Source organism: Platichthys flesus, chromosome 18 (genome assembly GCF_949316205.1).
Source record: "Platichthys flesus chromosome 18, fPlaFle2.1, whole genome shotgun sequence".
NCBI lineage: Eukaryota > Metazoa > Chordata > Actinopteri > Pleuronectiformes > Pleuronectidae > Platichthys > Platichthys flesus.
This window is the reverse complement of record NC_084962.1, coordinates 14194876-14208711: the sequence shown is the minus strand read 5'-3', so window position 1 is coordinate 14208711 and position 13836 is coordinate 14194876. Positions and strand designations below refer to the sequence as shown.

The 13836-nt window shown below is 43.8% G+C and overlaps 1 protein-coding gene across 6 annotated transcripts in view; it reads left to right on the top strand.

The window, feature by feature from the left end:
• The window catches only part of utrn (utrophin), a 164932-nt gene that overhangs the window by 9093 nt on the left and 142003 nt on the right, over window positions 1–13836 (top strand). For 3 of the 6 annotated variants that reach the window (XM_062411216.1, XM_062411217.1, XM_062411213.1), the window contains exons 1-6: window positions 1969–2108; window positions 9853–9914; window positions 10026–10118; window positions 11358–11435; window positions 12778–12870; window positions 13323–13495. In XM_062411216.1, coding sequence (XP_062267200.1) covers window positions 2027–2108; window positions 9853–9914; window positions 10026–10118; window positions 11358–11435; window positions 12778–12870; window positions 13323–13495 — 581 coding nt within the window. In that variant the 5' untranslated portion in view covers window positions 1969–2026. Of the gene's footprint in view, window positions 1–1967; window positions 2109–3319; window positions 3363–9852; window positions 9915–10025; window positions 10119–11357; window positions 11436–12777; window positions 12871–13322; window positions 13496–13836 lie in introns of those variants that run through there. The other 3 variants (XM_062411219.1, XM_062411218.1, XM_062411214.1) reach the window with 3 other exon arrangements.

Here is a 13836-nt window from a genome sequence, read left to right as displayed (position 1 = left end):
GGGAAGAGGACACAACAAATTAGAAGTTAATTGCACCATTTCATCACAAACTCCTGCAGCACATTGAACATCAAAGTGTGGCTGCACACTGGAAGTTTCCATTAGGGAGGCTGATTTTCTCCCGATGGTAAATGGGAAGCAAATTCAAAGGTATATTAAGAGCATTCAGCATTATGCTTTTCTCCCTCTTTCCTCTGATGTGTTACAAAAAGAAAGAAAACGCAAAAGCCAACATTAGACACGATCTCCGGGTAAAATCTGGAGGAATTGGCCTCGGAGTTTACCCAGAGTTTGACTTTCTCAAGTTCAGCAACAAATCCTCTGCATCATTCAGGCGAGAGGTGGAGCAGCCGGCCGAGACAGGAAGTGAGGTATTAATTCCACGGCAGGGATCACACATGATTTTGTAAACAGCGACGCCTTCCTCAGCTCTTATCACCACAAACTCTGTGGACATCATTCGTCTGTGACCTCTATGTTTAGGTCTTCGCTTTTTCACCAGTAGATATTTGTTCTCACATCGATTTCTCCTGGATTTCTACGGACAAGACGATTCAGCAGTTACTTACAGATTTTGGGTGATTTGCAAAACTTGTTGTACATTCGCCAGTTTCCATTTGACTTATCTAGGGCTCATCTTTCGAAAATTAAAAGTTACTCCAGATGCTTCACTTTTTCCACATCTTCCACTTGTCATGTGGTCACGGGCTGAGTGTCACTGTCTGGTAACGTGACTGCGTGATGCCGATTTAACCTCCTTGTCTGTGATTAACTTCTAATAGTAGGATTGATCCATAATGAATAATGTTGGGTTATTATTTCCTACTTCATGGGTTATTTGGACATTTTACATGATGCTGATTTCGTCGGTGGTCGCAATTGCAACATATTTTTTAGGTTAGACCCAAGAAGAGGCTTGACTCATTTCATCCAAGTGTTAGTCAGACGTGGAATACGGATATGAAGAACCAGTGTGTGTGTGTACACTCATGTAGCTTCATTCAAGCAGCTTGAAGATGGATTTTCTCGGGGTTGATGTTCTAAGACCAAACGGCTGCAGTGCCTTGGAAAGTCCCTCATGGTCTCTTGACTCCAAAGACCAGCCTCGCTCACCCAACCCAACCCAGCTACTGTAACTGGAAGGAAGTGGATTTAATTCACTCAGACCCTGGAGGCCGGTCACGAGTGAACCCGGGCTTGTATTCCCTCCTCTGCTTCCTCTATGAGATGGAGAGGAAGAGAGAAAACAAAACACAGGGAAGGGAACTTTCTCTTTATGTTTTCCCGTCCTCACTTTCCCCGTGCCCTCGCTTCCATGTCTGCATTTCAGCCTCTCTGTGGGAAGAGGCTTGTTTGCTCAGTTGGTCCCGATTGACTGAACATGTCGATGAGCAAATGGAACCTGTTCCACCGGGTCACAGGGCTGCATCAAACGCCAGCAGCACATGTCACACTGACTCTAGATCCTGCAATATTGTGATTCTGGTAGTTCTCTATTGTCATAGATTTCACTTTCGTATTAGCACGAGAAAAGGAAGTGGCCGTTGTAGTGTAGAGTGTCCGCAGAGCTTTTTAAAGGTTCAGGTCACCGTGGGTCATGTTTATCTGCTGTCAGTTCCTGCAACGCGGGAGAATGAGCTGTGTCAGTGCTCTGTGTTTTCAGGGGAGAAGCAGCTGTCACAAACACACACACACACACACACAGACCCACACCACACACACCCCTCTGTCACCTGTCACTTTTAATTGAGAAGTCCCTGTCACTAACTTTTCTCACCCTCCTGTTGAGGGTGTGTCTGTGATGTCACGTCGGACAGGCTGACCCAGCACCCCAGATAAACCCACTCCCCGGCACACGCTCGATGAAGGCTCTCACACCTCTACTTCCTCCTTCTCTTGTTCTCTCCGTCTCTCTCAATCGCCCACCGCCACCGCCACCGTGTCTTCCTGTTTCCGCGTTGCTTGTATTTTTGTTTCTCTCTCTTTCTCACTCTCTCTTTTAATTGTAAAAACATTCCTTTGCATCATGAATTTGAGTAAGTGGACCTCGTGGAGCAAGCGTAACTTTTTCAGAAGGAAGAGGAAGCATGAAAATAGTCCTGACGTGGGTAAGTGTGTGAGCACTGTCTTACATCTTCGTAGGAATTTGACATTGAATTCTAAAGATTGTAAACATAAGCTGTTTCTCCCTTTTAAAGTACAAATGCAATGAGCAGCCACTGTTTTTACTTTTGTCGAGGAGGATCTTTAAACCAAACTAAACGCCAAAATGATGCTCGAGATGATTGTCCGGCTAATTCAAACCCACAACAGCTAGACATCTAGATTCTGATTTGTTTTTGCTTTGAGCTTTTTTTTATCCTGCAATTTCCTGTGTTTGTGTGTTGTTTTCAGTCTAAGGGAATTTAACTTCCTCTCCTAGTTACTACCCTGTCAAAAGTGTAACTTGTAGAGATTGTTCAGATGCAAAATTGCATTTGAAAGGGAAAATATACTGTAGGGGACATCTCCTGTCAAGACTTTTTGTATATAAGGAGTTATATTATGATGCTACTGGTCACTGTGTCATCAAAAAAGCTTTGAACTTGATATGAGAAAAGAACATTGTAATCCCTTAATTTCTATGTGAAACCTGATGTTAAATATTGTTAATATTTTGACATTCAGACATTTCCACCTTGCTACTCTAAATGCCTGCCTTTTTCTAAAACAAGTCGGTGTATCTATTTTAAATGTGTTTCATTGCTCTCAGGCAAGATCCTGTGTAGGTGCAGGATCAGAAAATGGTTGAATCTCAATATTTGGTTATGTAGATTTCCAGCAAATACAGAAAAGTAAGCCACGGCCTTCATTCCACCTCACCGTCTCGATTTGTGTCTGTTTGTGCGCTGATCTCGGCCCGATACTCGTCTCTTTGTCTCCATCATGTGCCAGCATTTGCCTTCTGTCCCCTGTTGCACGCAGGGATGGTGCCGAACAGTGTTTATCTGTGCTCGTCCCCTATCTCACAATGCATTATGATTCCCCACCCCTGGCCTGCCCTGTCCTGTTCTGTTCTGCCCCCGTTCTGTTTCCCTTTCATTGGCAGTGTCCCTCTTTCCCTCCCCTCTCTCTCTCTCTCTAGCTCTCCCCATCCCCCCCCCCCCCCCCTCTCTCTCTCTGCTGTTGCATTCTTCTGATCTCTTCCTCCCTCACTGGTCAAGGAGTGACAGAGGAGAGAGGAGGAGAGGGTGGCAGGAATGTCAAACTCAGTTTTGTGCTGATACTCCTGGACTTTACCTCTTTTGCTTCTGTGGCCCGTTTGGTTTGAGTTTGTGGAGGCCGACAGTGAACGATGGCAGAATATGGGCTCAAACCCCGAGGTAGGAACTCTGAGAGGTGTGGGACACAGGTCTTGGTGGCAGCTAGGTGTGCCACAGGTGGTGGATTAAGGTGCAGTTGACTCAGGCTGCAAAAACCTGGTGACACAGTCTGTGTATTTTTATAGCCGGTCTGCAGTCTTATCAAGATATGCTATGAAGGCACCGTCTTATTTTCTCAAGTGGGTGGTCAGTAGGTTGACTAGTTGTCCTTTTGTAAATGTACCTGATATGATGAGAGATTCACCAAAGTTCACATTCTCGAAGAAGTTTTTTGGACGTTTCTAATTAGTTTTTAAATAGATAAAAAAAGAACAACCCTCTGACTCATAGCTTCAAATTGGTACTGGTTGTTCTCTGGACTTTTATAGACTGGCATAAAAAAATGTAAGAAAAGCCAATAATTTTAGATTTTTAACACGTGTAACAACAAAATAACGTTTTGATTGGATTGCTCGGATGATGGGGAAGCCAATCAAACTCCTTAAAAGTGTTTGTCTTCTCTCTCTTTCTTTCCCCATCTCCTTCTTTACGACCCGCCACAGTGATTTACAGTTTGGATGTTATACCTCTGGTTGGCGAAGAGCCCTGGCGTGCCGCTCACAGTTCATCAGAACACTCTCTGACTCTACTAAATCCCCCCCCCCCCGATTTCCCCAATGCACGCACCTCCCAGCGGTGTTTTTTAAGCTCGCTAAGTGGGGATATGGGTTAATCTCTCTGGACGCACGGTGTGTTTTGCTTACAAATTCCCAGATCTTGAGCGAGGGAAGAGTGTCAACAAGGCTGCGCCGGCTGGGACAAGCTTAGACAAGTGACCACCGGAGGGAGGAGGGAGGAATGCGTGGGAAATGATAGGAATTCTGTGCATTCCTCCCAACCTACGGAGTCACAATAATTCACATTTACACCAACAAACTGTGAATAGGATTAAGTTGTGTGCGTGTGTGCGTTTTTGTGTACATAAAGGGGAGGGAGAAAGTTTGTGAGAGGGAGTGTAAGTGGAGCGTTATATGATGTTTGACGTTAAAGCCAATGAGTGAGAGTGCGAGTGTGTGTCCTGCGTAAGGATTGCTGCCCTCCAACATGCTGCGGGTGGTGCCGCGCCGAAAGACAAGACAGCCAACAGCTGAGCCTCCTTCCAGATCGCCATCAAGGTGAAGATCACGCTTTACGAGCGCGGCCTCTTCTTGAAAGGCGTTTAATTGCAGAGCCAAGGTTTTCACTTTTATGTACCTTAAAAAACAACCCATGAAAAGCAACATTCTCAGGTGACAGACTGTGTATAAAGATGGACGACGCATCTCTTTTTCCCCCAAAGTGTCCAGAAATGAAGCCTAAACATTCAGTCTGCACCAAATTAAACACACCGATAAATATCAGTTCCCTCAATGTGCCTGATTATACTTTTTCTTTAACCAGATCCATGAAGTATTCCCTGGGAAAATGGGGAAAATGTGGCTGAACGTTCTATCTCTCAATGTTAAAGAAAGCAAAATGTATTCCTGTATTTTCATGGTGATCTGTTGAGCAGTTTTAGCGTCATCCTATTAACTGACAGACAGGTCGACAAACAAAAGCAGGCGAAAACCCCTTTTTAAGGAGGTAATAAAAAGAACACTTGTATATACATCAGTTTGATTATTTGACATTCGCCCATTCCGCACGTGGAGGAGGCAGGATTTATGACCTATACTGCAGCCAGCCTCCAGGAGGCGATGGAGACACTCTGGCTTCACTTTTTTGGGGAAGCTGTCATGTCGTCCATCGTTATATGCTGTCTACGTTTCAGACACACATCCCATTGGTTATTTTTGCCAGTTACCTCATCTTGTACTGGGGTTAAATGCTGTGGTTGTCATGTTATCAGTGTTCATTCAGTGGTCACACACATTTTATAACGTCATCGAAAAACAGGAAGATCTTACAAGATTCGTTTTGATGGTTCGAGCAGAACTTGGTTAATTGCTGCTCGCTGCTGCTCTCTTGGAAACATTTGACTCGGCTCCGACCTCTAATGTTTACTGTTTGACGCTGCCGTGGTAACCCTGATGGTTTGTTTGATTTTCACCTCAGTGCGTCCCACTGTCGCCCCCCCCCCTCCCCCTGCTGTGAGATGGAAGGATACACTGGGACACTGTATATTTAATGTGTACACAGCCCAGAAACATTTGTGTTCCTTAATTTTTTTGCATATATCTTATCCAGTTATGTCATATTTAGTTTTTAGTGCCTCATTTTTCTTAAATTCCTCAGCGATTTTGTAATTTTTGTCAACACTGGGTCAAGAAAATAGGGCAGAAGTCTGAACATTTTGTGAGATTGTGTTCACATTTAATGAAAAAATGTACTTGTAACTAAATTTCCTTCGGGGTGTTATGGAGAATTTGTAGCCTTAGCTGTGTTTGCGTTCATTTATCTTTTAAACTGAAACTCTAGTGTCAACAGAAAACTCCTCAAACAGGCTGTGAAGGTAAATGTTCGAGGTCACAGAGACACATCCGTCATGTCTTGAGAAACTTTTGAGAAAAGTGAGATGATTAGTCTTTTTTCTGTCAGGAAGGGAATCCTGACCTGCACTTAACTTGAAGCACTGACACTCTGCTCTTCACGCTGTGGTGTGAGTGTGTGTGTGTGTGCGTCCGTGCACTATATTGAAAGCATGTGTGCTCACTGAGCTGTGACAAGATACCAGCGGGATTGCTTGTCCTGATGCAATCGCTACTTCCTGTTTGGCTGTTGAGGAAGAGAAACTTTTGTTTCTCAGCAGACTCACTGTACATGACTCGGCATATATGCGGTTGTGTGCGTTCGCATGTGTGTGCGTGTGTGTGGGTGTGTGTGGCTCAGTTATGTGAAGTATGATGACTGATTATTTGACCGTGGTTCAGTATTTGCTGTGCAAACAAAGTGCCGGTGACTCTTGCGTCACAGTTTGTTCGTTTCAACTCACTGGGCTGATGGGAAATCTTTATCATATGACCAAGTGATCCATAAAGACTGTTTCCCAGTAAGAGCTTGCCAGTGTTACTAGACTGTGACATTTAGGTTTGTGCATATTTATTTTAATAATCATACAAATTAATAACATAAAGTAACATATGACATAAAGTACAATGTGAAAAGATGCAAGTAGACATTTGCGAAGTGGCATAAGTGGACATGTGTTATGGTGTTTTCATGCAGAATATTGTCTCCTTACAAAGGGTATTTTTTTTTTATCTCTCTCACACACACACACACAAACACACACCCACCCCGCTCCTTTTGATCCCTCCTGCAGTAAGACATTCCTGTGCTGTGGTGAGTGGGAGCAGTGTGTATGAATCAGGTGTATTGTGGTGTTAAGGTGGTACGGGGCAGAGCCCAGGAGACCTGAGCCTGCAGGGACCCTCCTCCCAGAGGCCTCGGAGGCCCTCGGCAGGGTGCTGGTAAAGCTGTAAGAACAGGAGGCCTCCACATGGGGAAAATTGATATCAATGGAGTTGAAAGCATACCTGTAGTATACCCGTCCTGATCCTCCTCGTGAGCAGCTTTTTTAAATGTAACTCTCTCTGGCAACCTCTCTACATCTCTTTGGCCCCACCTTGTTTTTCTTTTCCATTTTCTTTAGTGTTGTTTTGTCTTGTGGTCTGCCTGTCTGTCTAACCTCCTCACGCCCTGTCTGTCAGGACACGTACGCTCATTCCACCTGTAACTTTACCAATGTGATTTATTGGGCCCCCTGCCATGGCACCCTCCTTTTTCAACGCAACTCCTCCTTTGTCTCCTGTGCCCTTCTTTACATCGTCTTCACTGCCACCTTTAGCTGTCACCTCTTTGTCTTCCTCGCCTCTTAAGAAAGAATCCTTGAGGTTTATGTGGAAAAATGGGTCAGGGTACTCTCAGGAGGGCCTTTAGCACTGTTATGGTTCAAAGCACTTTATAGACCATGGCACAGAGAAGAAGACTCCGTGCAAGTGCATCGCCGTGAAGGCAACAAGTCTCTTCTGCTTTTGTCTTCACTTAAGAATCTCACCTTTCCTCTCGTCTCTTTCCACTCGGATAACTCCTGGTAGCTGTGGCCCCCTGTCTCAGACTTCCTGACGGCTGCATCCCTCAACATTTCGGAGAATATATAAAATTTCACAAAATATTATTGTCAATATCCTGCTGTGACTGGCACTGGAAAAAGTAGAATTGTCCATCCAAAGTATGAAACATTAAGATTAAATGGAAATTGCAGAAATATCCTCCTGGTCTTTCAAATCAAGTTAGTTTTATTTGTATAGGCCAGGTCACAGGGTCCTCAAAGAGACTTCTAAGAGTACTGCACGATTAATCGTATTCAAATCATGATCTTTAATCCACAGATATAACTTCATTAAAGATTCCACTGCATTTTAATAAGGGACGTCAGCTGCATCAAAACAAATTCTTTCTCCCAAAGAACCTAAAGCACCAGTCAGTGGCGAACTTCGCCTCTTGTTCACTTTCAATCTGTGTCAGCGAGGAGGCTAATAAAAGATTTGCTTCCTGTGGTGAGGTAAATCTGAGCGTAGCTTTCATCTTTGGTGAACTCTGACCCTCAACACATCTGTGAGCGTGCCTTAATACAACATTATCTCTGCTTTCTACCACAACTAATACCAAAACAATTACATGAATCCAGAATAAATAATGGGAGAGGATTCTAAGAAATAATTAAGCATATTACCTTTTATTCTTTGTACTTTTAGTCAAATAAGGAAAAAGTCGCAATAAACACGCCTCTCTTCCACCAGTGTTTATCTCATCGCCTCACCTCTTCACCTCCCTCACCCCCCCTCACCTCTGGCCTCCTCCTGCAGTACATTCTTGTTTTTTATGCTTCTTCTCACCCAGCCCGAGGCTACACACACTCACACACACACTCACACAGTACACACACCCCAAACAAAGAAGCCCACGACTGCTGGGGCTGGTGATCATAACCTTTGACCCTTTGTTCAGTTCATGGTGCTTTACACAGCTGCTAGTTGAATGACAATGGCAGTTTAACGCTCATATACACTAGTAGCCCCTCTCTCCACCCCCCCCCCGCGTCAGTGTCAGACCTCAGTCTGCGGTGCCGTGACTCGTTCCATCAGGTGTACGAATGTGAAGCAGTCTGACAACTTAATCAGCTGGTTATTTAGGAGGCTGCAGGGAGGCCATGAGAGAAAAAAAGAAAAACTAAACTTGTGCAACGTGGCGTTTAAGTCTTCACATCCCTGATGACTCAGTAAGGTACCTGAAGTGCAGGTTCCCTGATGTTATGCATAAACTAGACTTGTATGTAACTGCACTTACTTAATTATCTGCTCTAGAGTTTAATGAACCAGTTCTACTCTTCTTTGATTGTTTATTACATTACTGCGTGTCTTTGTAAAAAGTCTCTAAGGGTCTGTACTGTTTTATGTTATTTTCTCTACTGCAACTGACAAGTACTGCTTGTGGAGTTTTGCCAATATTTTGTCCAGTGAGAAAAACGTTACTATACTTTTAATAACTTAAAGGGTCTTTTATTTTTATGTTAAAGTGGCTGCACTTCAACAGCTATTTTAAGGAATTCATTGTTTTGTAATCTTGTAGATTATTTATTTGTGTCCTTTTTTTATTTATGATATCAAACTTGATAATAACAAGTTCTGTGGCAGATAATCTAAGCAGTCAATCAAAGCCCAGGTATCAGAAATGGTAATTGAGAAGGAATGGTTGACGGTTTTTTAGCTCACATCTTTGAAGCTGTAACCACAGCATCCTTTGAATTATTTCTATATATTTCCATTGATTAATCATGTCTGACCATTAACACAATCTGTGCCACCACATTTAATTTTCAGTTACGATTCAGAAAACAATAATCTTGAGGTATAAATACAGACATAACAAGTAGGCTGCTTTCCTCCATTTTCTTTGAAGTGCCGGACAAAGTCAAAAGTTAATTTTCTGGAGCAAAATCCAAAGCTTGTTATGTGCCACCCTGATCCATTACAGGAGGCAGCCGTCGCCCAGGCACATCAAAGCTGCTGACCCTCTGCCTGATACACAATGAGGCCTTATTAGAGCCATGTCTGAGAGAACAGAGGAGGAGGAGCAGGGGGGGAGAGAGAGGAAGGAGTCCAACGGGAAGAGAATGTTAAATATTTGCAGAATTAGATCCAGAAACCAGGGGAGCATTTTAAAGGAGGTGTGCAGCTTTTTTGTTTTGACATTGCACGTGACCTTCACTTTGAACACTGAGCAACTTCAGAAATTTTGTGCACATCATCCAAATAACCCGTTTTACCCTCAGGTTGCTGCTGCAGTTTTCTCATGCTCCAGCCACATTAATCACAGTGCTTTTAATGGTGATGGCTCCTGCTGCAATTACTATTTAGCAGCGTGTCAGTGTGAACTCAGAATAAAAGCAGTGGTAATGGACTTTGCTGTCAATATGCGACCGACCCTACCGACTGCACGCGCGTTGACCCATCTTCTCTCTGTTCCACAGACGAGCACGATGCAGTACAGAAGAAAACGTTCACCAAATGGATCAATGCACAGCTCTCCAAGGTAATGTAAAACAAAGATGATTACATGGTTGATTCGCGATATAAACTCTGTGACTCTCATCCTTGGTGTTCACTTTAAAACTCACACCACTAACACTGTTATCTCTATCAGACGGGGAAGACGCCCATCAAAGACATGTTCTCCGACCTGAGGGACGGGAAGAAGCTGCTGGAGCTGCTGGAGGGTCTCACTGGAACTGTCCTGGTGAGTTTGAGTATAAAAGCCTCCAGAGTTCTAACATTTTAAAGAATGCAGTCTGACGTTTGAAATTCCCCGAAAAGATTGGTTGGGTTTCCTCCGTCTGTTCCTCACTGACAGTAGGTGAGAGGTGGGTCACACAGTGGAAGGGTCACCAGAGTTTCACAGGCTCGACATGTGGAGACAAACAAACGTCTTTACTCACATTCCCACTTGCAGACAAGTAAGGTGTTTGAACTGGGGGAGGAAGCCGGAGAAACCCCCATACTGACACGTGGACACCATGCAAACTCTGATCAGTTTCAGCACTATTGATTTATACGTCTGCATTTCAAACAGTGGCTGAAAACTTTGACACAGTCTCTGAGTTGGTCTGCATGTGGAACTTCAGCTGTTTATCTTGTGTTATATCTGTTTATATAGTGTTCTCTAATCAAGCTGGACAACATGGACAGATTTTGTAATATATAGACTTTAAAGTTGGCTCTGGCTGCTGCATCCTCCCAACCCACAACAAAAACATGCCTTAACTCATGTAAAGTCCAACTTTATGTCTAATGTAAACTTAAGAACCCCTTACTAATATGTTTAACACAACAAGCTCTTTATCAGAAAACAGCTGATAAACAAACGTTTTCAAAATCATTTTAATAGGCAGAATTAATATTTTTTCATGTACGTTGTCTTATTGAATATTCCTCATTTATCACTATCACCTCCCCGTCACCTCTTAAACAGCTTATCTGCTTTCCAGCACCTGGAGCTGTACAAAGTGCCACATATCTCTGTGCTATACATACAGACAAACACGCACACACACACACACACACACTCTCTGATGCCAGAATACTGATTCTATAATTAGGTGCTAATAAGTGGTTGAGGGTATGTCGAGAAAAGGATTTGCCGTTGGCATCTCTCCATCCTGCCATTCTTTCCACAAGTCGACCTGTGGACACTGCTGATAGGATAATGGCTGGATGATTGTATAGTGAGAGAAACTCTGCTGAGTGATGGCACAGCTTTTCTCCATCCAGCCACGAAACCCTTTGTACAGTTCCTAGGTTTGTGACCATGTTGCGCACAATGTTTATAATGAAAAACATTTATCTGATATCAACAAATCACTAGATGCATTTTTACAAACTATCAAAGTTTCCTTTAGGCTTCTTAATCTCTCATTGATTGGCTGGTGAACAGTGATCACACAGTCGGCTGATTTCTGCTGTGTTTCCTCTTCCTCAGACCAAAGAGCGAGGCTCCACCAGAGTGCACTCTCTCAACAACGTCAACAAAGTACTTCAAGTCCTGCATCAAAATAATGTGAGTACCTGTTCTGGTGCTGTTGGTGGATGCTTTTAGCTAAATTACACATATTAGAGTCTCTTTAATCCTGTGGCACTTTGGCCAAAGAGTATGCAGGGTTTTTATTTCACCTACACAGCATAGGCAGAAAGAAGGAACTGTAATGAACCATAAAATGTGCTGTTGTGTTTGCATGAACAAAAAATCCCTATTTTCTGTAGCTACCAGACATTAGACATGACCAGGGAGGTGGACATTCCTAGGTGGCACTGACTTCATTGATACCCGTCAGACTTCCTTTAAATAACCAGGACTACATGTTCTCCTCTGGCCTTTTATCGGACTGTTTCAGTTTGTCTACAAGTCGTCTTTCCTCCTCTCTGTGTACAATGCCTGGTCTTAATGCCTTGACCTTAGCAGTGGGAGATAAGGGGCAGGGAATGCTCGTGAGGACTTGCAGAGGCTGGAGTTTGCATGTAACCCCTGCTGGTTTCTCCCCATACAAGAGCCACAACAATCAGCTCCCAGTTAAAAAGCCTGGGATCCCTTGAGCCTTTTCAGTCTGCCGACTGGAAATAATGGCTTCCCAATAAATAGAAAACTTAAAACTTCTTGAGTTTTCTAATAAATGTCGAAAAACCACATTTAAATAAGGAAGTTGTGTTTTTATCCCTCAGTTTGTTTGTTTGTTTGACAGCAAATCAAAACTTTGTGTACCCAACAAAGCATGTCAACCTGTGGAGTCTTCTTTAGACCAAATTCGTATTGGATTAGACAGATTCCTGGGGCAGCTAATGTTGTAAAGATCCTGTTATATTAAATAGATTTCTCAGTTTAAGAATCACAAGAAGCAGATTTTTTTTATGATAAGCCTTAAGTCAATGTTTCCCCATTTAACCCTCTTTTTTTTTGTGTATTTTTTGTATAAGTTCATGTTTTCGTATTTTTCCCCCGTTGGCTGTGCAGTCTGAGCAGGTTGTAACTGTATATGCTGCAGACTGAGACCCTGAATAAAGAGAGAGTGTTGGTGTGTCTGGTTTAAGCTGATTGGGAGTAGAGGCAGTTCGTCAGAGGTCAACTCTGACGAAGCGAGAGAGGTCACTTCATAGCTTGACCAGACACTTGACCTCATGTTCCACTCTGTGCCTTGATCCTGTCTGAAATATTTATATGTAATCAAAGCACACTCTGACCTCACCTCGTATAATAAGCATGACAGGCCTGCAGACTCACTTGAGAGGAAGCATTGGAGTGGTGCACTTAATGTCCTTTAATCCCATGTTTGGTAAAATTGCCGAAAGCAGAGCCTCATTAAGAGCTGGAGCAATATTGATGTCTCCTTGGCTGCATCCTCCTTCAGGTGGATCTGGTGAACATAGGAGGGACGGATATTGTGGATGGGAACCACAAGCTGACCTTAGGCCTCATCTGGAGTATTATCCTTCACTGGCAGGTGAGCACACACACACACACACACACACAAGCACACACGCACACACGCACGCACACACACCTTCTATCTCTCCCACCACATCCTCCACACAAAGACTCATCAATGTTTGCTCAGTCAACTCGGTGATGTCCCAGAGGGATCAACATACAGATGATGGAAAATGTTTTTTGTTGTGCACTCATGCGTGCATGTAAACACACTTAATCATCCACTGCTTTGTGCGTCTGACCTGTTGAAATGTGATTGCGAGCGGCTGCTCAGAGGAAAACAGTTAATCAGGAGACTTTGTTAAAAAATGGTCACGTCTGTCATCACCCATTCATTACTACTAGTTTACATTAAAGGGTGTTTGAGTCCACAAAACACAGATACCTGAACGCACCTTCGGGGGGGCTATCACAGGACATTCAGGCTTTTTAACCCATTTTTTTATTTCCCCACATGTCATGTAGGTAAAAGACATCATGAAGGACATCATGTCCAACCTGCAGCAGACCAACAGCGAGAAGATCCTGCTGAGCTGGGTGCGCCAGTGCACCAGCTCATACCCAGAAGTCAACGTGCTGAACTTCACCACCAGCTGGGCCGACGGTCTGGCTCTCAACGGCATCCTCCACCACTTCAGGTGAGGAGAAAGGTCTCCATGGCAGCGGCATGTTTCACCGCTGTGACCTGATGAGACTGAATGAAGGTCGAAGTTTATCTGTCTCCACTCGTGTCATGTGTGTCGGGACTCTGCTACAGCTGTACTGTGGAATGAATCCTCTGCTTCAGGGTGACTTCACATCCTTGAAATCTGCCCTTTAACTCTGAATGTAAATCATACTGAGCACAAGCAGGAATCTGTGACTGAGTGTGTGTGAGATTGTGAAGATGCCCGGGCCGTGCAAGTGGCGGAAGGTCAGGTTGACAGGTCAACGCCTGCCCGCTCTGTGTACACTGCTTGACCTGTTTACGCCTGCCATG